At 34.3% G+C, this 25897-nt stretch overlaps 1 protein-coding gene across 1 annotated transcript in view; it reads left to right on the forward strand.

Moving 5' to 3' along the window:
* Positions 1 to 23807, forward strand: part of LOC150020054 (transmembrane protease serine 11C-like) — a 53398-nt gene extending 29591 nt beyond the window's left edge. Inside the window, exons 6-10 of the mRNA XM_090268144.1 lie at positions 13356 to 13394; positions 16882 to 17053; positions 18568 to 18827; positions 19866 to 20008; positions 23633 to 23807. Of these exons, the coding sequence (XP_090124270.1) occupies positions 13356 to 13394; positions 16882 to 17053; positions 18568 to 18827; positions 19866 to 20008; positions 23633 to 23794 (776 nt within the window). The 3' untranslated portion in view covers positions 23795 to 23807. The remainder of the gene's footprint in view (positions 1 to 13355; positions 13395 to 16881; positions 17054 to 18567; positions 18828 to 19865; positions 20009 to 23632) is intronic.
* The last annotated feature ends 2090 nt before the right edge of the window (positions 23808 to 25897 follow it).

Here is a 25897-nt window from a genome sequence, read left to right on the forward strand (position 1 = left end):
GAATGATGATAATAATAAAAATACTTCATGTGGTTGTCATATTTAAAAGACCTAATTCACTTTTTTAAAAACAAGACCAGTGCAGAGTAAGTATTAATTGTTGGGTTTTATCTGGAGAAAAAGATGCACTCAAAATAAGTGTCATATGGATTGAAGATTTGAAAGTCATCTCTCTGTATAGATAGATAGATAGATAGATAGATAGATAGATAGATAGATCTAATATTTCTTGTTTTAATAGCCCTGTCCCTACTCAGGTCACACTATGGGTAAGGGGGAAGGCACTGGAGGCATTTCTAAAAGAGAATGACTTCCCAAAGCACTAGTGCAACAGGAGTAACTCCATATCCTCACCTCTAAACTTCCAACAAAAACAAATTATTTTATCACATACAGCTTTCTTTATCTTTAAAAAGGAGATTATGGTTCACATACCCTCATTGTGTTTATTCTGAAAAAAAAAATGAGTACATACATCTAAGGGCCTTAGTGTAGTGCCTGCAAAGAGTAACCAGCCATCATCATTATTTTTCTGATAATTACATACTTGCATATTCACTGAATAGGCAACTAAACCTTAGGGAGTACGCCTATATGCTTTTTATGTATGGATTCAAAACAGGGCAATAGGTCATTTAAAAAGACTTTGCAAGCCTCAGGGAGGATAAAGAAAATCAGTGGCAGTTGGACCAAGAAATAAAAATTATTTTTTTTATGATTAAAAAGTTAATCAACTGGTGTCCATTATTAACTTTTCAGTACTTAATAATTATGTCTACCCCTATGAAGATTGCTTTATGTAATTCTTAGTTATAATACCAAATCATTGCCAGGAAAATTTTAGAATTTTCTCTTACTAGCTTAATTTATTTATTCGCTTACTGAAAAAAATATTGACTGAATATTAACTATGCTTGAGGAAATTTGGATACAATATTACCTTATTAGTTATTTTTTATACTAATTTTAAGTTCATTTACTTTTTCTATACACATATCAGGTTATACTGGAATGAGTATCTAAAAGGAGTATTATTTGAGTTTTTTTTTTTAATTTGCTATGGATCAACATGACTAAAAAACAAAATCTCATGGGACTCTCACTTAGAATTTGTACTTTTTGTAAGGGCCATGCATGTTAAGTTATTTATCTCAGATGAGTGGTAAAATCAGGAATATTTAAAATACTGGTTTTTTGTCCAGATCAGATCCATAAAAATGCATTATTCATTGCCCTGTGGACATTTGAAAGACTTTAGAGTTGTAAAAGACCTTAGACATCTCTAATCTGGTTGTCTTGTTTATAGGTAAATAACAAGCAGCCCCAAGACTTGAACCCATGTCTTATGATTCTAAGTGCTCTGTGCATTCTCTACACTAATTTATAAATCAGTTAATAAAAATGTAACTGAGTTCCAGATTTAAAATTCTTAAAGTAAAAATAACCTGCCTTCTTTTTCCAAATATGCAGCCAATTATTCTAAATCCAAATCTTTGCACACTGTCTTCAGTTTTAAATCAATGAAGAAATGATGTAAATCCATATCTAACTTAAAGAATTGCTGAGAGTTAAAAGTCAAATATTACAAAACATTAATTTTAATAAACAACTATGAAGTACTTATACAAACACTTTGGTAAGCACTATGGGGAATTCAAAGAGAAAGTATTGTCCCTCTCAGCAAAAATCCTACATGTACTTGAGCTCACACTGAGTTAGTGCATATGAGACAAAAGAAACAATTAGTATCATTATTTCACAAATATATTCTAAGCTTATCCAGTATAAGCAGTGTGATGTGAATTGGACCCTATGCTGTCATCAGTTGGTAAAACCAAACAGTAACTGCAAGCTTCTAGAAGAGAATAGATGAAACTGGTTTTTGTCAACAGCATGTCCAAAGCCCTATGTTTTTTAGCCCACCGGCCTCTATGCCCTTGTCACCAATTTTGGTCAACAATTCCGGTTGAGGTTATATTCCTTTGACACAGTTCTCAGAGAAGCCCATTATTTTCCTTCATAGCACTCTCTCAGGTTTTAATTATACATTCACTAAGGTGATTATTTGATAACTGATTCTCTCTCCCATCAGATCATAATCTCCATGAGAGCAGAGGCCATTCCATTCTCACTCACCATTATATTTTTAGAGCCTAGCAGAGGTCCTGGCATGTAGCAGTTAATGCTTGTTGGGTAGATTAATGAATTCCATAATATCAAAGCTGCAACTGAAAACCAGAAAAAAAAAAATATATATATATATTTTTTTTAGGGAGAGTATAAGATACATATAATCACCTTTCTCAACTGAGGTTCCAAAAAAGGATTAATCCCTAAAGAAGATGGTATGCATGACTATTTTCAGTTCTTCCAAGGATGACACATAGTACTATTACAAATGCACAAATGCATAAAAGAGAATTTCATTCACTTGATAAACATAAAATGCCCATAGGGCTTTAGAGTTTAATTCTCTTTCAGAGCCCCAGTTGAGGAGGGCTGATAGGAAGTCTGCCATATGTATACTACTAGTAAACTTTGCTACCCAGATTTAGGATGTAAAGAGCTTCACCTATCAAGACCCATGAACATAATGAATAATTAAATATTCCACTCACTTCTGAATTACATGAAAAATGACAATGCTACTACAGTCCAGGGTACTAATAATCAGTGAGAGATCAATGTTTTCTCCATCAATTCTAAACTCACTAAATCAGAAGATTTTCAAATTGAGTAGTTAGCATAACTAGAAAAAACCTTTGGTAGTATTGTTTTCCCAGCCCATGAAAGAACAGTTTCCTAAAAAGTCTCTCAGAAAGATAATTTCTCAACCTAATACCATTGATGTCATGGGGAAACTTTTTATGCATTTCCAAACCCCTAAATTTATATTCACATATGCTTAAATAATATCACAGTCCTTTAAAATAGACATGATAATCTCAATAGTTAAAATTAGTTAACACAATTTTTCTTTAAAACTGCTCACATTATAACTGCTTGTTATTTTATAGCTTAACAGTCAAAACATACATATGATACTTAATGTTTATGTAATTCAAAATTTAATGCAAAAAAAAAAAGAACAAGTTAAACAATGCAAGTGATATCTCACCACACAAGGTGATCTCACAGCATGATGCATTTGACTATCACTGCCACAAACTCTCAAGCCAAAAGCGAAGAAGAAAACATAACACTAGGCTAGATATACTGTATCAACTGCACAAATGAAAAGATGACCACATAGTGACTCTCTTCCTGAAGCACTGGGAGGAAAAATCCAAGTCATTCCTTATAAAATTAAAGAAATACCTCACAAGCTAAAGTAAGATTTCTAAATGCAACGCCTTATAAAGTTGAATGCTCATAACTTTAATAGACATTTTTAAGGGTATGACTGCAATTTGTTTTAAATAATAACCGTTTACTTAAAAATGTTTGTATATACTGGTACACTTAACTATCATTAAATAAGTATGAAAGATATTTTAAATACTTATGCTAAATTATAATTGGTTAAAGTAAAAATGTGAAAAATGTTGAATAGAAAGAATACTAACATAGAACTTCATATACAGATGACTGTCCTGACACACTATTCAGAGTTGTACAACAAGAATAAAACTATGGCCTAGCACTCATTTGTGAGCAGCTGGTCAATACTGATGATTAGTAGAACACACCTTTTTCATGTGACTTGATCCTGAGGCCATAAATGGTTCCATTTGTACCATGCTTAAAGCAATTGACTAACCAATCATCTTTGATAAATCCTAGAGGACATTTTTTAAAGCATCTTATGGCCCAGAGTGTGCTTTCTTAACCAAGAACCAATCTTTCATTAGCAAAATGTTACTTAAAATATTCTAAGTGGTATAAAACCTCAAACACTGACATTTTATTATAAATAACTCTAAATAGACACATTTTCTGAATAGTTTACATTTTATATTTTAACAAAATATAAAAGTTGTTTAAAATTATGTTTTATCAAAAATCTTTCTCAAACTTACCAACTACTTTCCTGGCATTACTATGGACATCCATCAATATATAATGGATATTGTAGTGCCCTCAGGGCACTTAGGAAAATCTAAGGTAATTGGTGTCTTCACCAAATGACCCCAGTATTTGGGGTTTTGAGCTCTTATACTTCTTCTTTATGTTGTTCTTTTTTCTCATACTTCAATGTTAAGCAGAGTCACCTTATTTTTGTCTATCTTCTTCAAATCCATTCTAAATATTTTACAGTAACTTATATAAGAAATTAGAAAAGCAAACAGTCTTTAAATGAGCGTGTTGGGCCTTCTTATTTAATTATATAAGCCTAGATCCTCAGATACCTTATTTTCTGATACTTGACTTTGTTCCAGAGAAAATGATGCCCAGTCTTCTGAGATATGTAGAGCATTATTCCTGTTGGTATTTCAAAATATCTTTCAATAAAGCTGGAAATTTATGTAAAATCATATTTTTAAGTATTTTTCAAATGCAACCTTGAGTTATAGTTTGAATTATATATTATTGAATCATACTTACAACTATGTATTAGACACTATTCAGATACTTTAAGAGAGTTTAATATTAATAGATAGTAATTGTATTAAAGGGCTCACTATCAATAAGACACATGAGACATATCCATGAAAATATCTTTGAACTAAGAATGATCTTCCAAACTAATCATTTTTATTTTCCAATCTACATGAGAGAAAAAAAATTATAATTTTAATAATTATTTTTGATAGTCAGGCATTAACTTTAAATTATTAATACTAAAATATTCCATACAGAGGGCCAATTCAGGTAACTGCTTGAGCTACTTGCTTAGATCCATGTTGAGTGACTTAGTTCTAAACACACAAAAAGTCTCTGAGACTCCAGACCAAAATAGGCAGGTTATTAGTAGACCAGAGTTCAACAAATTTTATTCAGTGGAGTTCTAACCTGATCTTGCCAGTATACCTAGGATGAGTCCTGAACTTCACTGATATGTTCTCTGTATCACATCCTTTCCTTGACATTTCTTGACTGAATTCCCAGTCTTGTTCTCCATTTTAGATAGATATCTTTATTTTAGCTATTTGTGGTTTTTGCATTTGCATTTTTTGCTAAAACTGAAGTTCTCAGAAACTTAACCCTTAGGTCTGGGTTCTTAATAACTAGTCTAGCTCTTACCACCTCCCCACAAAATGCTTAGGTTCTTGTACCCGTTGGAGTGAACACCTGGATCCCAGATACTACTGTCCCAACTGATGTACAGGATCATCCATCTGAGGTTTAGATACATCTGTGTGATAGTTAATTTTATGTCAACTTGACTGGGTCACAGGATGCCCAGTTATCTAGTGAAACTTTATTACTGGGTGTGGTATGAGGATATTCCCAGGGGTCATTAGCATTTGAATTGATGAAATGAAGAAAACTGATTTCTTTCCCCAATGTGGGTATCTAATCCACTATGGCTCTGAATAGAACATAGAAAGTAAGGGTGAATCTTTTCTCTGGCTGGCTGACTGAGCTGAAACATTGGTTTTCTCCTGCCTTTGGACTGGGATTTATACCACTGGACATTCAGTTCTCAGGACTTTGGACTTAGACTGGAATTACATCACTGGCATTTCTGGGACTCTAGCTCACAGATGGCAGATTAGGGGACTTCTCAGCTTCCATAATTGCCCATGAGCCAATTCTTCATAATAAATGAATAAAAACAGTGGGTTCTCTTTCTCTATAGAACACTGCCTAACACAACCTGCCATAGTACATTGCCGTTTAACATCAAGCTAGAATAAGTTCAAATTTGCTATGGGCTCTTGGAAAACCTACTTGATTCACATACTCCTAAGAGGTCAACTGTACCTAAAGCAATAACAACTCTCCGATCACCTTTCAAGTATATCCTAGCTTTTTTTCATTTTGCAGAAACCTAAGCTTTTGAGGCCACAGCATTTCTTATATCTAGCTTGATTGAAATATAGCAATCAAAACTGAATTATAATATAACATAATCAAAATTAAGAGTGATGAGTTTTAGGTTAAAGAGTTTATACTTTGGTAAAAATAAAGGTTACATTAAGAGCTATTAAATCATGAAAGACATAGTCCAACTTTGCTTTCTAAAATTTTATCTGATAATATTGTATAAAATGAACAGATGGGACTTCCAGCCAAGATTGAGGCCTAGACTGACATGCTCCATCTCCTTCCACAACTAAGAAGGATTACAACTACCGCAAAACCAGAAATAACCAGAAGTTCCAGAAAATCAATGGAAGTCCAATGTATGAGGTTGTAAACAAGTGGCGCTTAACCAGATGGGTAGGAGGGGTGAAGCTGGGGCAGAGAGGTCAAGCTGTGCTGCTGGTAGCAGCTGCAGCGATGGGCGGCAGGACTGTGGTAAGCACAGACACCGTTATTTAAGGGGAGGTGAGAAACACCTGGGGAGCACCCCTAGCTTCAGACCAAACCCGTCAGCTCACGATTCCAACACCAGGGAAGGCAGACCCCCATTGCCTTGGACTGTGAGGCCCAGAGGGTGTGGGGGCCAAGGAAGAGGCTCTGGTCTCTCAGCGGAGAGTAGTGGCAGGAATCCATCTTGGACCCCCACCCCCACACAAAGCATCACAGTGTGGTGAGAAGGGTCGCCAGGTTGTGACAAGTGCTCAGGCCACTGCACCCGATAGCGTAGGAGGTATGACACCCCTGCCCAAGAAGGAAAGGTAAACAAAAACAGTCAGAATGACAGGAATAATGATTGAAATACCAGTCATGAAGCTAACCAAAAAGCAAATAAAGGAATCAACCGATAAACAAATAGAAAAACTTTCTGAGGCTCAATTCAGAGAGCTATAGTTATAAGACAGCTTACAGAAATAACAGTGGGACTTAATCAAGATGGGAAGGAATGAAGGCTAATCCTGCAAAAATGAATGAAAGCACATACAAAACAAGTGGTGAGGGAAGGAAAACCAGGGATCAAATCAACAAATCGGAATATAGGGAAGGAACAAACAGTCAACCAATGCAGAAAGAAGAAACAAAAAGTGAGGAAAATGAGGAGAGGCTCAGAAACCTCTGGGACAACTATAAGAGAGTGAACATCTGAACTATAGGATTGCCAGAAGGTGAAGAAGAAGAACTAGAAATTGAAAAATTGTGTGAAAACATAATGAAGCAGAACTTTCCTAACTTGGGGAAGGAAATAGACTTACAGGTCCAGGAAGCACCAAGAGTTCCAAAAAAACTGGACCCAGGGGCAACAACAGCAAGACACTTTATAATCAAAATGTCAAAAATTAAAGATAAAGAGAAAATCTTAATAGCAGCAAGAGAGAAAAAGGAAATTATGTACAAAGGGGTCCCAATTAGACTATTAGCTGATTTCTCAAAGGAGACTCTACAAGCAAGAAGGGACTGGCAAGAAATATTCAAAGTCATGAAAAGCAAAATACTACAGCCATGATTACTCTATCCAGCGAAGCTGTCATTCAGAATAGAAGGCAGAGAAAGGGCTTCCAGGACAAAGTAAAACTGAAGAAGTTCATTAGATCCAAACTACTGTTATATGAGATTTTAAAGGGACTGGTTTAGAAGAAGAAGGATCAAAATTATGAACATTAAAATGAAAACTGTATCACAACAACCAATAACAGAAGCCAGGGAATCAAAACAAAGGCAAACTAAGTAGGCAACGATAGTGGAAAAAGAATTACAGGTATGGGGAAGATATTGGGGGAATGTCAGCTGGGAGGGGAAAGGGGGAAAGGGAGTGAGATGGTACAGGAGTTAAGAAGCATAGTAGGAGGGAGTAGAGTAGATAGGAAGATGTTAAGAACTATATGCACAACTAATGGGGATGGGCTAAGGGCAGGGCAACTGGAGGGAGGGTGGTCAATGGGTGGAGGGAACAAAGAGAAAAGAAATTGGGACAACTATAACAGCATAATCAATAAAACATATTTTAAAAAATCTCAAAAAAGATGAAAATAAAATGAACAGAAGGTAGAGTCTTCTAACAGAGAAATCAGGAAGAAATTACAATGGTCCAAAAGTGAAGAAATGAAAACCTGAACTATTATAGTGAAACTAATATTATAAATACTGGGCATATGTCAAAGATAATACACTTCTAGAACTGACAATACTTAACAATTATATTTGAGGCACAATAGTGAGAAGGACTGAATACAACATCCAAATTTTAAATCTGAGTAATTAGTGGGGCAATAACTTCATAGAGAAGTAGAAGACAATGGGGCATTGAATTATAGGTCATTGGCTTAAATTTTGAATATTAGGATATATATATATATATATATATCCAGGAAAAGTTATTTATCAAGAATTTGAAAATAAAGGATTGGTCCTCCAGAGGAAGCTTGGGACTAAATCCACAAATACATGTATGATAGTCATTCCCAGGCACTGATGATGAAGTCCTAAAAAAGGATAAAATTGCCAAAAAATACAGAAAGATGAGAAAAAGGAGTTAAAATGATGACAAAACTGAATGCTGGCAAGGATGTGAAGAAACTGAGTCACTCATACAATGTCTGTGGAAATGTAAAATGGTACATCCATTCTGGAAAATTGTTTGGTAGATTCTTAAAATAATTAAATAGGCAACTACCATAATAGCCCAGCAATTTAATGCCTTGGAGAAAGTTAGAAATAATTTTTATAATTCTGAAAAATAGCACTATGGCGTTACTCCTACTAAAATATAATAACATTTCATCTAGCAGCCTGAAATCTTTTGATACTCATTAGCACTTCAGATAAGATTGTGAGAGTACTAAAGCTGTCAGAAAAAAAAAAAACAAAAAAAAAAACTGTGTTTCTTCTTTCATATGACTATTCCTTTCCCCCTCCTCTTAATGCAATTAATGTTAAATAGTACCATATAATAAATGCCTATTTAAATTTTTCCTTTAAAGTGATTTTTTTACGGATAAGATACCAATGCAAGAGCTTTTATTAAAGCTCATGAAAATCAATAAGAACAAGAAAAGGCATTCAAAATATTAATAGGTCTGTGTTAGAAAGAAAGAAGTATGTTTACCAAGTCTTTCAACTGAGGACAGGTAGAAATTTAAACTTAAGACTTAGAAATTTCTTTCAAACTAGCTTTTTCATTTTTTGCATGCTGTACATTCTGTTTCTCCTAGTTAGAATTTCTAAAGAAAAACAGAAGAATCCTGTGTTCTTAGTAAGAATAGTTGTGGTCTGTGTTTAATAATAGCTTACTTGTGCAACCTCAAAAACCATCTAATTGTTATGAATTTACTCAGAAGTATTACATAAAATAAGTCTATAAATTCTGTTATGGTTGTAATTTGGTCTGTTAATCACTGCCTAAATATTTTTATTTTTATGTAGTTTTTCAAATATGTATAATGCCAGAAGAAATCTTTTTCTTTTTAACTATAGGAAAGATACATTTAAAACAAGCATCTTGAAATAAATTCCAGAGAAAATATTTTAAGCTGTTCAGAATGAGCAAGTGAATATTACCAGGTGATGGTTATTTTTTATCAAAAATTACTAAATTCAAGTTGCAAGGAAACATGAAACTAAGGCAGAAGAGAGAGGCAAGAAAGAAAACTTGGAGAAGCTCCCTTTTAAGCCGGGTCTTAGAGAAAGCAGTGGGTGTGAACTGAAAGGAATCACAAAGCATTCTTTGCTGGATGAAACACCAGAGCTGTGTCATCAAATGCAGGCCTTCACAAGGTATCTAGGAGAGCCAAGCTAGAAACCTTTCAAACTGAAAATGCTAATCCTAAATATTAATTTCTTCTCCAGTGTGTTTCCAAAAAGGGCCCTTTAGAAACATAAGGATAGCACTTCAGAAGAATAAGACAGGTTACTACTTACATTGTTGATGTTCACTGCATCAACATACCTGTCTAAATGTGCTCCTCAGTACAAGTCTTGTCCTCTCTTCATTACAGTAGGCTCTTGTACTGCTTCCAAAGCTTAAGATCAACAATGGCTAAGTCATAGGAAAAGTATATATCTTACCAAATAAAAATAAATATTTCTGACTTTTCATGTTTCTTAAAATCTGCATAAAAGTAAAAAAATTAAAGCACAGTTCTACCTTAAAATCTACTACCTGTACAGGAAACTAAAGAACAACACAAACAAAGGAACTAAATAGAACAAAGAGCAGAATAGCAGTCAATAGGGGGGAGGGGAGAGGGAGAGAGGGGGATAAGTAAGGGAAGGGTTTAGTCAAAGAACCTGTATAAAAGACTCATGGACATGGACATGATTGTGGGAGAGGGAGTGGGTTGGGTGTGGGAGAGAAATTAGGGGAAAAGGGGACAACTGTAATTGAAAAACCAAAAAAAAAAAGATCTACTACCTGAATATACAACTGGTTATTAAATTTAATCAACATACAATTTTAATTAATTAAATCTTAAAATATTTTAAAATTAATCTTCAAAGTCAAAATGACAACATATTGAAGATATGTACTGTTAAAAGCAAATCTACATCACCTTGAGGAATGAAAAATGATATTCAATATCTTACTATAGATAAAAAGTTTAATATAATTAGAAGCTTAAAGAAAAGCATTTACTGTTAAATATGCAGTCAGGTGACTAATCCCAGCCTGCAGTGAGTGAAGGATTCAGATTTTGATCAGCCACAATCCAGGTCCACACTTTATTCCTTTGCCCTTTAATTCACACCAGTCATATTAATGCTCTAAAGTAGGTTTTTTTAATTGAAAAGATTATAAATAAATTTCCATGGTGAAAAATGATTATTTTTGTGTCATAAAACAATTTTATCAGTTGCCTTGCTTATTAAATATAGTTTTAAAGTTGTCAGGAATCTACCACATGAACATTTTCAATAGCCAATAAAATATATTTCATACGAGAACTCAGCTGATCTTCTCTATATTTTTCATGCTAAAACCCGAGGGAAACTATCTGAAAATTAGAAATAATGAAATAATTTAGCATTTAGTCTTATGAAAAGCAATAAATTCACCTGAGTTAAAACCCACAGTATATGTAAAATTTATATTGTAAGTGTATGCACTGCTACTGTAAAACTCTTCCTTATACTTTAGAATCACAACTTAATTTATTATTATGTTTCAGATTTCTTTTTTCAAGGAATAAAGTATTCACTGGATACTAGGCTTTTAGCCAGTTCTCATTCTTTCGAATACGCTAAAGTTGAATTTCTTTCTTCCTAACCTCAGAAAGACACCAAATATGAAACAGTTAGAGATCCAAAAGCCCACTTAGTTAGTATGTAAGCATTTTATCTAATCTAATCTTCAACAGTGAGTGAATTAAGCTTATTTTTCCCTAGTAAAATTAATCTCTTAATTAATTTTGTCATCAGCTGTTCCTATTCTCCTATCACCCCTATATATTAAGTGACTTTCCTTGGTACACCTAACTTTCTACACATACATCTGTCATAACACTTATCACATAATACTATATTATCTACTTAGTTATATATCTCTTCCACTAAATTCCAAGTTCACTGAGGACAGGGGCCATGTCTATTATTCTTTGATTCCTGGGTCATGAGAGAAGACCAATGCACACTTGCTGGGCTGTTTTTAAAAGTGCTTTGTCTCATCCATTGATGGAATCTTCTTTTTGGCAGGGGCACTGATATTTTTTGCCACTTTCTTTATATGGCACTTTGTAAACAGAGTATCTTTGGTTATAGCATTGACTCTTTGATTCAAAGGTATATTCATAGAAGTTTCAGCCTTTGAGTGTGAGCCAAGGGGCTTAAAAAGGAAGAAACACAGTGACTCAGATCAAAGGAGTTATGGTTTAAGTCATTTGCCCATTCATTGTACCTGTCTGTCTTCCACCTATGCAAGTAATACTTATTCTATTAAACTCGGGGATAATATGTACAACTGTTACCTATAAATTATAGCCCTGGCGGTGTTGCTCAGTGGTTGGAGCATAGTCCCATAGCCGAAGGGCTGCAGGTTCAATTCCCAGTAGGGGTACATCCCTGGGTTGCAAGTTCATCCCCGGACTCATACTATCCTCAGTCCAAGAGCAGATCCCTGGCCTGGGTGACATGGATGCAACCGATCAATGCTGCTCTCTTCTCTCATATCAATGTTTCTCTCTCTCTCTCAAAAAAAAAAAAAAAAAAAAAAAAAGACAAATGAAAATGTCCTCATGTGAGGATTTTTAAAAAGTTATAAATCAGAAACATTTCTTTCCTTCAGCAAGTCATGCATCAATAAAGAAAAACTCAAAGAAAGAAGAAAGTTCTGCAAACATAGAAGTGTTCCTAAATAATTAGTCCTTAAGGGATATAAATTAACATTTTTCTAGTCAAGTTAAACAAGTTTATTTCCCAAAATCATAATGTGGTTTAATATATTTTACCAGCCACGAAAAACTCAAAATTAAATTCTAAAAGTCCTATGTTGAACAAAAATTAGCCTCTGGAAGGCAGTTAATGAGGGATTCGATGGAAATATGCCACCTTCCTGTTTTCATAGGTGTGGCGCATATCTACTCATTGTCCGTCTGACTGCTGAATTGCTCCTGATTTTTCGTTCAGACAGGTTGACTTTCTGGTAAAGGATTCTTTTGTCTCCCTGGTGTGTTGTGCAACCTAGTATAAGAGTATGTAACTGTAATTGGCATATGGAACTGGATACTCCCTCCTGGATTTATAGGAACCCAAGAGCATAATAAAATTAACCATTGACATTTATGGTATTTAATTTATAGAGCAACTACAGATCATTTCTTGAAGAGAAGCATAAGTAGAAATGGCTAGTGGACTTAAGTTCTCTGCTTCTGAAATTTGAACATTATCAGGATTCATTTGTTCACTCCTCACACACCACTCTCATTAATTTAACAGGTTTATAATTTTGCAAGGATGTGGAATTTTGCAATTTTGCAGAATTGTCTGGAGTAAATCTCATTCTGTGATATTTCCTAGATGCTAGAAATGTAGACAGTGTTAAAATGTGCTTTATTACTAACATTAAAAAATTTTTGTTATCCAAAATGAATGGAAAATGAATGGCATACTTAATTAAATGTTCTGAATAATTAAAACATCACACAAAGGCTATTAATTTTAAAAGGATCACAATATATCAAAATTACTTATGGAGAACTTGAGAGTATTTTTTGGAAACAGAAAAATGAACACTAAGATTTTGTTACTCTCTATGCAAATCTATAAACATAAAAAGTATATAATTAAAGTGGAATAAATGCATAAAATACATAAAAATTTATTCTAACAGCAAAGTAATTGATATTAAAATAATGTTTATAAATGTAAATATTTCCACTTTCTTTTCCCTTGACTTTTAGACTTGGAAATGACGACAGCAGAAAACCTTCTCAATACCTGTAAGTTCATCAACAAGGAATTATTTTCTAGTGAATCTTAATTCCTTGGATGGCAAAAAGACTTCCACTTGAAAGTCAATGTGGTGTTACAAATGTGTAATGAGAAGCCTAGTTTTAGAAACGTGTGTAAAGGTGATTGAAGTTGGCCTTAAAATAACTGATATCATAGATTTAAAATGAGGAATACATTATCACATGCCATAATGGCAGAGAGGATCTAGGATTACTCAGTGATAATGAAGAAATTAGAATCTAAAACCAGCTTCATGTCAGTTTTGACCCCCAGATCTGCCATTTCCCACTTGATGAATTTATACAAGTTCTTGAACTTCTTAATCCGTAAGTTCCAAGTTGTTGTGGAGAAAAAAGAATGTAGCACAAGTAAAGTGCTTACAAGAATTCAAATACTCCTCCCTTTTCCAGCTGTGTATCTGTGTGAAGCTAGATTTTCTTCATATACTTTGACCAAAGCAACATATCACAATAGAATGAGATAAGTAGCAGATATAAGAATTCAGTCATCTTTAATTAAGACAGACATGCAAAACATAAAACAATACTACTCTTTTTCCCTAAGTTATATTGTTTTGAAAATATATAGTATTTTTTTAAATAAAAATGTGTAATTTATGCTAAAGAAACAAAAAAGAGCATACAGCTCATAATAAGTGCTCAATAGATGTCAGCTATTTACTTTTCTACTCCGCCTATGAAAACTTCAGGTTTAGGAATTAACTATGGAATTCTGATCCTACAAGCCAAGTTTAGTGTGCAGAAAATTTAGCTGCCTAACATGCAAGCAGCCTTTTGGCTGGTCAAGAAATTCTGCTTCCATTCTTCCAGTAGCTGTTCTGGGAAATGGGATCCTCAGGGCTGCCACAACCTGATGCAAGCTTTCAGAAAACATTGCTCTCTTCTGGGGAGTGAGACTGAATGGGGCAGCTGAATTAAAGGAATCTCCCTCCAGAACCAGGTGACACTGACCCTGGTGGCTCTTAATCTCCTTCAGTCACAACATATTTATTTCTGAGCAACCTGGGCAAAACGTAAACACAAAATTGTGTTAGATTACTTTTCTCTCTGACATATTTTGACTGAACAATCCTCAAGTAACTTAATAAGATATCTTAAAATTACTTATTCCGATTAAAATATTAGTACTGATATGATCATAATCTACAATTAGGAATATGTCAGGTTGATAGAGGAAAGGTAGTCAAGACACAAATAAAAGCAGTGGTAGGAAAGAGATCAGCCAATTTATCTATTCCCCCTCTGGAACACTAAACAACATCCAAGTCAGTATTCTGAATTAGACTTGGCCTGAGATTTTGATTGTACCTTAAAAGGGGAGAAGGAAGAAGTAGGCAAGCAAAACCAAACACGGTTAAAGAAAAAAAATAGAGTTTGGTACATGACATAAAATATTTAAGTACAGCAATAAGTGATGAAGTAAAAGTTAGAAGAATAGGGAGGCGGTAAGAACTTGATAGGTTATCTAATATTTCTGAAAGTACCTGCCAGAGAATCTTCATTATATTCCACAATCCTTGAAATTTACCACATGACCTCTTTTGACATAAAAAAAAGCTACAAGTAGCTGTGTAAGATTTCAGCAAGGTAATAACAAGGTAATACTGGAGGTAGCAACTGAAAGCTTAACAGAGAACTCAAATGGCAGTTGATGCATAATTATAAATTAACTTAAAATTCTGAGTAAAAGCAGAAACAGGGAAGTTAAGAGTGTCCCGGGGAGGTTCTCTCAGCTCACAGAGAATCATCTTTGTTTTTATATCTCTCTGAAGGAAGTTGAGTAAAAGCCAACTTCCTTTAGGAGTAATTCAAATAGAAGGAAAGATAGGGAGGAACCATTATACTTTGGGTTCTGGATTGTTTGTTTTATCCTCTGTAGGAACCATTATTAGGGAGTGGAAAGAAAGAGGAGATGAAAAGGGAGTTACATTCAATGAGTCAATGTGAGGTCTCTCCCATCAAAAATAGCAATCACAAAGACTCTTTCAGCTAAGTGATCTTTATGAAGAGGATGTTTTAACAACATAGATTCAGGTTGTATCAAAGAAGACAATCTGGAACCAGAAAGAATACACAAACTTGAGGACTTCAGAGGGCTAGTGAAGGCCCATCTTGTCACATATAATTAGCACGTCTGTAAAGCAACTGACCATCTTAAACTTTGCAATTAATTTAAATTTATTCTTGATACAAATTCCTTTCTCTAACTCAAAGTTTCTCAACTTGAATGCTATTGACATCCTAGACCACATAATTCTTTGTTTCAGGGCAGTCTTTAGTATTATACATTTTTTAGCAGCATCCATGCCCCTATCCCCTAGATACCAAAACCTCCCCATTCCCAATTATTACAACAAAAGTGTCTCCAGATATTGTTAAATTTCTCCTGGGGATAGAGGGCGGTGTGCAAATGTGACCTTGATTAAGAGCTACTACTTTAATCTATGCTCACTGCATTGATTATGGCAAATTTTCTGCACTCCCTCTGAATGCTTAGAAACAATGCATTACAGAAAAGTTTTACAGTCAAATATTATTTTCATTTCAAGATGTGTCTTGGATTAATAGATTATATAGACATCATTCCTACAAAAATCTGTTGAACTCCTTTCATGTAATAGATTCTCTGGGGTAGCTTCTAGAAATACGTTTTCTAAAGCTATGGTTCCTGCCCTCTTAAAATATATATTAATGAAGCTGACAATATTTAGTAAAATATACCATAAATTATTAAGGGATAAGCTAAGTGCTTTATTTGAAGTAACATGAGATAGTCAAAAGAATCAGAGAGAGAGTCAGATAAATAAAATAATAGTGAAGTCACACCATTACTGCAAATTTGCTTTAAAGACTTAAGGGTCAAGCAGTTTCTCTGGATCTAAATTGGTATGAAAGAAGTCCTGATTTAGAGAAGCATAGAACTTTGAGAAATGATTGACCATCTTCATGTGTCATTCCTTTTATCCAGGTATCGCATATTATAACGATAGAGTAGACATTTCTGTCTACTCTATCTCTCATAAATATCTCATTCACATTCACATTCATTCACACTTTGCTATGAATGTTTCATACCAATCATTACTTTGAACAACTGCCCATGAAATTAAAAAGCACACATTTCTCTATGAAGCTCTGTAACTGGTTATACAGTTATTATCTTCCAAATTAAAACATTTAATTTCACCTACATATACTGCTTGCCTAACAGGGAAGGCCATACAGACACAGAGTGTATGTGAATGATGAGGATGGGGGAGGAAGAAGTCAATTTATATTGAATTCTCAGGAAATCTCATGTCAGTAGTAAGTTGATCCCAATTCCTCCAAAATTGAGTTTTTCCTCAATTGATAGTTAACAGTGAAATGTATTATGGGGAATTTGTTTACTATAGCAATGTATACATAAGTAATATCAATGTCATGATATGCTAATGAACTCTATTTTGAGCAGGTTGTGGACAGCGCACAATAACTCCCTCTGGCAACAAGGTAGCAGGGGGCATGGATGCAGAGGAAGGAGAATGGCCCTGGCAAGCTAGCCTTCAAGAGAACAGTGTCCACCGATGTGGAGCCACTCTGATTAGTAACAGCTGGCTTGTCACTGCTGCTCACTGTTTCATAAAGTAAGCTCTGGAACCACATAAAGGCCTCAAGCAATCAAGTACCTACAAGTTTGATACATACAAGAATATGGCCACACAACAACTCCAACTGTTCACTATTATGGAGGATGGCCTTAAAATTACTAAATGACTTATCAGTTAAAGAAATAGATACATTCAGGCTAATGCAGATTTGTCAGCAATGGCATTATTGACATTTAAACCAAATAACTCTTTGTTGTGGGGGGCTCTCCTGTGCATTAGAATGTATTTAACAACATTCCTGGCCTCCACCTACCAGATGCCAATGGCATTGCCCCAGGATGGACAAGCAAAAATGTCCTGGAGAATAAAATAACCCTCGGTTGAGAATCACTAAGCTAGATCCACTTAATTTTATAAAGAAACTATAAATCCCATATTGAACATAGGTCTTCTGTTTCTTTTTATTATTATTTTGGGGGGGGGGTTTCAATTACAGTTGTCCAACTTTTCCCCCACCCAGCCCACCCCTTCTCCCACAATCATATCTCTCCATGAGTCATTTTAACACGTTCCTTGACTAAACCCTTCCCTTACTTATCCCCCTTCTCTCCCTCCCCCCTCCCCCCCTATTGACTGCTATTCTGCTCTTTCTTCTATTTAGTTCATTTGTTTGTGTTGTTCTTTAGTTTCCTGTATTAGGTGATATCATATGGTATTTTTCTTTCTTTGCCTGGCTTATTTCACTAAGCATAATTCTCTCTAGTTCCATCCATGTTGTTGCAAATGGCAGGAGCTCCTTCTTTCTTTCTGCTACATTGTTATTACATTTGGTCTTATCTAATCATAAGTATTTGAATTCATCCTGTGTCTTCTCATATATGTTATAAACCTATTTGAAATAAAATAATTATTTCCTTAAAGGATATATTATTGCACTAAAAGTTTGTCCTTTTTTCTAAATTTTTTTTACCCTTTTGTCTGATTATTTGATTATTTGTTTCAATAATTTTTATTGGTTCTATATACCTTTTATTGGTTTTATATTTTTAAACAAAAATCCCTCTCAAACTTGGAGTATGAAAATGTTACAGAGCACTAATTTTCAGTGCTTAATATATAAACTTTCAATTAACAAATAATAGTAAAAGTGAGAAATATCTTCCTATTTATAGTACTAATAATTATAAAAGAGGATTTAGATATTTTTTCAATTTCTATGTTTATTCTGTTTCATATCCTTGCCCACTTTTTATTTAGTATTTTTATCATGTATTGCCATAATTGTTTTTCTAAGTCACCTGAGTCTTTTCTGGGAAAAAAACAAGAATAAAATGTAGTTTTCATAGGTAATCTTTTAAAATATAGCTTTTTGAGTTATTCAAAACCTATGCATCCTTTTATTTTTATTTTTTTTTCTCATACATATATAGCTTTACTATCATATGTTTATATGCACTATAGGAATTCAAACCTTATCTCATTGTTTTAAAAAGCATAAGAAATTAATTTCTACAGCGCCAACTTTTAATCAATATATTTATTTTCTTTAGGGCCAATGATCCCAGAGAATGGAATGCTAGTTTTGGTCTTCTTTTAAGTGATCCACAAACAAAACGAAGTATCAAGAATATTATAATTCATGAAGGCTACCATTACCCTGCACATGATAATGACATTGCTGTTGTGAATCTGTCTTCACCAGTATTATATACAAGTAACATTCGAAGAGTATGCCTTCCAGAAGCTACTTATACATTCCCACCCAATTCAGATGTGGTGGTCACTGGGTGGGGATCATTAAAGACTGACGGTGAGTTCCTAACCTTCCTCCAATTACATGGTTGGAGTTTTAAGAGTTAAAAAATAATACCCAGAATCACAACTAAATCTGAGAAATACTTTCTCTGGACAAGTTTAAAAAGGATAATGTGCACTAGATTGAAAGTTATCCCCAACAACATTCATTAAAAAACCCTACAGTTTAGTAGAGCTGTTTACCATCATTTCTCTTAACAATAGCAGTTTTCACATAAATGTATTACTTGAATAAGTAATTCATTTTTCTCCATTTCATTAATTAATTCATTCATTTAAAAAGCATTTATATTGATTACCACCTTCCATCCAAGTACTATCCTGGGTGATTTAGATATATTAAATAAAATAAGCAAGTATTTCTGCCCTTATAAAGCTTACATTCCTAGCAAAGAAAAGTAGATGAGAATCATGAAATATAATCAATAAGTGAATTACACAGCATGTTTTATGCTGTTAAGTGCCACAGAATAAATAAAGACTACAGAGGACAGTGCATTTTTGATGGGGTGAAATGAGTAGCCCTCTGTGATAAGGCAACACCTGAACAAACACCATTTAAACATGTGCATCATCATGGCCCTGATAACGTAAAAATTTAGTGGCTAGTTATATTCATAAAGGTGTGTAAAAAACAGAAAAAATAAACCTAAAATTAATTTCAAGATTCAGAATTATGGTAATAGCAGAACATTTAAAAATAATCATGAAGTGTATATTTCTGGAATATAAATTTTTATTTTGTTTTCTAAAGCATACATTTAATAAATATAAAATTTCAAAAAACAGTTCAAAAGGAAAATACCTCATCACATATAGATGGGTACTCTATTTCAAAATATGATCATTTTTAACAATAGCATGCCATATTTATAACATTACTTCTTTGTTACTAGGAAGACAAATAAAAGCTTAACTAAAATAAATATTTTACATTGATTTGCAAATTATATATAGTGTTAGATACTAATAACCTATCCAGAGAGACTAATATTGACTTTAGCAATAATTATATAATCTCTTCTTCTTTTAGGATCAATTTCTAATATACTCCAAAAAGGAGCAGTGAAGATTATAGACAATAATACCTGCAACAAGGAAGAGATATATAGTGGTGTGATAAAACCTGGAATGTTGTGTGCTGGGTTTCTGAAGGGAAAGGTGGATGCCTGCCAGGCAAGTCTGACTATTCCATTTTCCAGAAAATTTTTTCTTGTATTTTTTAATTTCCAATTAACCAGTTCAATTTTCTCAAAAGATTGATAATTATTAAAGGCTTAAGTATATTTTATAGTCAAAGTAGCTACTTAAAATTATATTGCTCTGATGGGTCCCGTTAAAGTCTGAAAGTACTAAACCCCCCTTAACTTACTATTATAAGAAGCTGTGAGTGGAAGTAGGGAAGAGACTTAATTTGGAATAACAATAAAGAGATTAAATGGAATATTGGAACTTTAGTTCAATTGGTCCCCTTTCACTGAGAAACATTCAAATGAGTCCAACACCAAATCATGGACCATTCTTAATTTAAGGTGGCTCCAACACCCTGAATAGTTTATTTACTTAAAAACACTTATATAACATGTCCATGTGCCAGCCACTATTTTAAGATCTTCCAAATATTAATTTGTTTGTTATGGTAGCTCTGTGGTGTATGTTTGTACTATTATAAACCTTACTTCTCAGATAAAGATGGAGACAAAGAGAGCAAGTAATTTGTCTAAAATCACTCAGGCATTAAGTGGCAGAACTGAAGTTTAAACCCAAGAAATTGAGCTCTGTAACCTATACTCTGAGTGCTACACTAAGCTGCCTTTCCTTATGCTTTACATGGCTTCAAACACTCCTGATGCTATTTATAAGTAATTGTCATAGAGCTAACAAAAGTACTACTGTAGTTATCTAGGCAGGCAGAATCAGTGATAAATCCAGGTAGACCCTTATTTTATTGATTCAGTCTTTCATGTAATGGTTATTTATTGACTACTTTGTGCCAGACCATGTGCTAGGTGCAAGAAAGTTAAAAGTGAATAGAGTATTATTCCTGATTTCTAGGAGCAAGAAGGCATGCAAACAAGTACTTGCAATACATAATTATCATCTCTAATTACAGATTCCCAGCATTCCAACTGTCCCACTAAACCTATTCTTTCAAGTCAGGACAAGCTTAAATCCCTGTTTCTCTCCAATTCCTTTCAGTCCATCACTCTCAGCACCATGATTCTTCTAAATTTATGCATTCTAGAACCCATGTTTTATTATTTCAACCACTCTATTGACACTACCCTGAATGACATCACCATCTTCTACCTCCCCCAAACCTACCCAAATAATCTCCAACCACTGAGCAATCTATATAATTTATTTGCTTCTATAAGTAAGCTCCTTAGCACAATTAGAAAAAATCTTGTAGCCTTGTAATTGGTGTCATGTAATCACAGCTGAGTCTTTAATACACTGTAGAATTATTTAATGCATCTTTCATAGTCTATATCAAATTCTCATTACATTATCTGAATGTTTCCCACCACATCCTTATATTCCTTAACTTATGACATTTCCTTCTACTAACTAGAAAAAAAGTAAAAGCAATCGCATGAGAACTCCTTTAAATTTTTTTACCTGATAGATTTATATTTGCATTTATCTTCACCTTCTAGGCTCATGATAAATAAGTTTCTCCTACTATCTATCCAAAACTAATCTCTTACCTATGTTCTTCATCCACTCTCTTTCCATCTATACAGATATTTGAATTTTCTCTTAATTTGAACTTTCCTTCGTATTTTCCAAACTGTCCCACTCAGATGGACTCTTCCACATATCCTGCAAACATTATTAGGTCTCTACCTAGACATATCCTCTATCTTTTTTCCCTTCTTGGTCAAATCTCTAAAGAACAGTTTACCATCGTGGTTCCACATTCTCAATTTACTCACTCTCTGGCCCACTGCTTGTGGACTTTTGCCCTACCAGTCCATCGAAAGTACCCTAGCCAAGATTACTAATGATTGTCTACTTGCCAAATCCAATATATGCAGTGTGGAAGACATACTGAAATCAAGTAAGCTAGAGATAGTGTGATCTATTAAAATGTTTTGAGAAATGTAATGAAAGCTTCAACTAAGACTCAGTAGGAATAAAGAAACAATGAGACAGTAACAATTGAGTAACAAGATGATGGGATGGATTAGATGTGAGAAAGAAGGGAAAGGAGAAATATAATACTAACTCCCATATTTCTCCTTGAGCAACTGGAGAGAGGGTGTACAGAAGAAAGTTTGAGGAGGGTGTAAGTTCAATTTGGGATGTGCTAAATTTGAGGCAGATATGTCTAGTATATCATTGGGAGGAAACAAAACAAAACCTTAAGATAAGAAAAGGGTTCTGGCTGGAGATACATATGGAAAAGCCATTGCCCTCTGGGTGGTAGTTGAATTTGTGAGCATAAATACCAATGCTCAGGTAAAGTGTGTGAAATAAGAAGCACCTAAGTAACAGATTCGGATATACATGCTTTTAATGTGCTAACAGTAAAAGATAATAAAGATCAGAAAAACGGGAAGATGAAAAAACTCTGGAGATGGATGGTGACAATGATCACACAACAATATTAATGTACTTAGTGCCATAGAACTGTTAGAATAATAACTTTTATATTATGTATATTTTATACAGTTAAATAAATAATGATATTTTTATTATGAAATGAGAAAAGTTTGGGTTGGCTGCTTTTAAAAATGAGAAAAATATGGTTGGGGACACATAACTATCAGGAAGAGGTATTGGTTTCAGGATGTAAATTTGTAACACGGTTTTCTTTCTCGGTGTATGGTTTGGCCCAGGTTATGGTGGGAATCCTGTTGAAAGAGCAATGGTATGGTTAAATTAAGAATATAGTCACATGAATAAAAATGGAAAGTAAGACGTTAATACTCTAGAAGAAAAGGTAGGAGTCATGGACTGACATTCTTAATGAGGCTGAAGAGCAGTTGTAGAGTGAAAAGCAGTGGAATGAGAACACTGAAGGGATAGGTATATGCAATCATAATGCTCAAAAATGGCATTTCAGAGGTGGAACAGTTCCAGATGCTGAGAATTTTTTGTTTTACTCCTTTCCACCCCTGTCAGGAGTAACATGGAAATGTTTAATAAGTATATATAGATTATCAGAATTAAGGAAACCAAGAGACTGTGGTTTCATGCAATAGATGTTGTAATTATCCAGGATGGATGTGAAGAATTAGAGCAAAGGAAAATTAAAATACCAATGTGTTCAATCATTCTAGAAAAACGACCTAAATATAAGTAGATAAAAACCATAAGCAGTTACAAGGTAGTTTAGTCAAATTACACAATTCTAAAATTGGAGGGATGTTTACACCAGAATGGAAAAGCAGTAGTCCAGTGTTGGTGGTAAGTAAATAAAAACTTTCCATTTTCCCAGTATCTGTCTGAAAATGGGAAAGTTTGGGGAGATAATCAGAGAATTCATCAGCATACTGATGATTACATAAACAACAATACCTTCAATATCTCTCTTAAGTAATAATTGAGTTGAAACTTTTCATACTTGTTTTCCATTATTGTATTTTATATCCAAAGACATACAATGATATCCTTGGATTTAAATAAATGATTATACAACACAAAAATATTCAAAACTAGAATAATTTTATTATTGAAATTCTTGGGGGGTTTTTTTCCCCCTTCTTTCTCTCCTATCTTTACTACAGAAAGAAAAATAAGCAGTATGCATCTTTAAATTACAGAAATTATATAAATTCTTTTTCTTTTTAGGGTGACTCTGGTGGACCTCTGGTTAGTGCGGATCACAGAGGTACTTGGTTCCTTGCTGGCATTGTAAGCTGGGGAGATGAATGTGCTCTTCCAAACAAGCCTGGTGTCTACACTCGAGTGACATACTACCGAGACTGGATCATGTCCAAAACTGGTCTCTAACGCAGAAGTTCTTTGCAGATTACAGCTTGAAGATTATATACTTGTTAAATATCTTTGTAATTCCCAAACTACATTTAACTAAGAATCACTTCATGAACATTTATTGTTGCATATTTTAACATATTCAATTTTAGAACTATGTGTATTAAATTTTGACAAAGGTTTAGTGAAAGTAATGGCACAAACATACAATTTTCTCCTTTATCCCTTTCCAGACTGAAGATAATTATATGAGTAAATAAATATTACAGTTTGCTAAGAAAATCTTCACTGCTGATTTGCAGATCCAGTCCCCCTGAGAAATCATAAAATAAGTGTTCATGATAAACTTCCTCTGAGTATATAAGTAATATCCTGCTGACAAGCACATGGATTTCACAACACCAACATATTGGCAGGTTGTAGCCTAGCGAGTTGCCTATAAAAATTTCCCAGAAAAATCTGTCTACCTGTTTTCTTCCTAGTCTTTGTGCAAATACTCACCCCTTTTCTATTTATGGCTTCCTCACCTTGAGTGACACAAAACAGCAAGATAATCCCATGGGGTGCATTCAACAGATCTTGATGCTGCTTCATTTGTCCCTATTTTTCTTTCATATGAAAATGAGGCCAGAAGACGATTCTCACATATACACACATTATAATAGATTTATCCTCAGACACTATGTAGTCTTGAATAAATTATGCAAATAATGCCAGGTTCCATATCTCCAAATTCTTAAAATTTCTCAGTAATACAAATTATCAATCAGAATAAATAATATGGAAATTTTGCTTCCACTTTACTTTCATTTTTCCCACCAAGAATCATCCTAGCTATCTTCTGAAACAATACCATGTTTTTCAAAATTATATTTCATAACAAAGATTCTATATTTTCATATGTTTATTGTCTTAATTATGGATTTTGCATAAAGCAATATCATGCTATGCATATCCTGCTACCTTGGGGAAAAAGCATGAAGGACTAATGATTTAAGCTATCAGTACACTTCTTTACCTAATTTCTTTGTGTATAGAAAATGCATAAAATTCTTATGGAAAAAATTACCCATACTTAACATTTATTTTTTTAAATAATTTGACATGAAGACAGGTATGTTAGCCAAGCACATTTATGAAGTATGCCACTTCCACATAGGGCTGGTTTAAGTGAACCAACCTGCATAATGACACATTATATGATGATAGACTGCCTTTTCCTCTCTATTGAGAGACAAAATAGTAGTTAAAGTCAGTTATAATGGTACTTCCCCTTCCCTGGGCAACAGTGTCATAACTACTGGGTTTCTTCAGATGCAGGAATTTCTGCTAAAAATAGTCGTCGGCAGCCGTCCGTCTCGAGAGACGATGGTGTAGCTTCTTAAGAGTCTATCTGCACCGCCGAGAATGGCTGTGCAGTCCGACTCGGGAGTGACATGGTAGTATCTGTCTCCTCCCGTGTTGAATCGACATCTTGTGATGACGCTGAAGCTACAGAGCCTGGGCAGGGTAATATGGAGGGTCTGCTGTTGCCCATGCAGCAGACCTCCCCTCTCTTCGCAGCTGAAGGGTCCAAGGGAAAGACGGAGTCGATACAGCTTGGGTTCAGGTGCGCCGCAGGAGTTGCCGGTGTTGACTACAACGTCAAACCGCCTTAGGGACTCCGGCTCCGGATTTTCTGTCGGGGTTTACTCCCTTAGCCTTTCCCCTGAAGAGGTATGCCGCAAGGCAGCGGAGGTTTTTTGGAGTCAGAGTTTTCCTTCTGTGATGTACCCTGACTGGAAGATCGAACCAGCGACACTTAGCTCGCAGGCCGACGCTCAATCCACTGAGCTAAACCAGCCAGGGCAATGCTAAAAATAGTATTTGGCAAGATTTCATAATGAGCAGGGAATCCGTCATTGAGTTATATCCGTTCAAATTGTTGAATGTGTTTATATATGTAACATGCTTAGAAAAATGCCTGAAACATAGTTAGTACCCAATAAATGTTACATATTGCTAATTAGTATCATTTCCAGAATCAATGAGCACCTTCAAAATATATATAATTGACCCATCCAACAGCCTAGATTCAAGGTTCTTTGAGCTCCTTAAGTGCATCAAACTTCATTCACCCTC

This window comes from Furipterus horrens, unplaced genomic scaffold (assembly GCF_987537825.1).
Source record: "Furipterus horrens unplaced genomic scaffold, mFurHor1.1.pri manual_scaffold_2, whole genome shotgun sequence".
In the NCBI taxonomy this organism is placed as follows: domain Eukaryota; kingdom Metazoa; phylum Chordata; class Mammalia; order Chiroptera; family Furipteridae; genus Furipterus; species Furipterus horrens.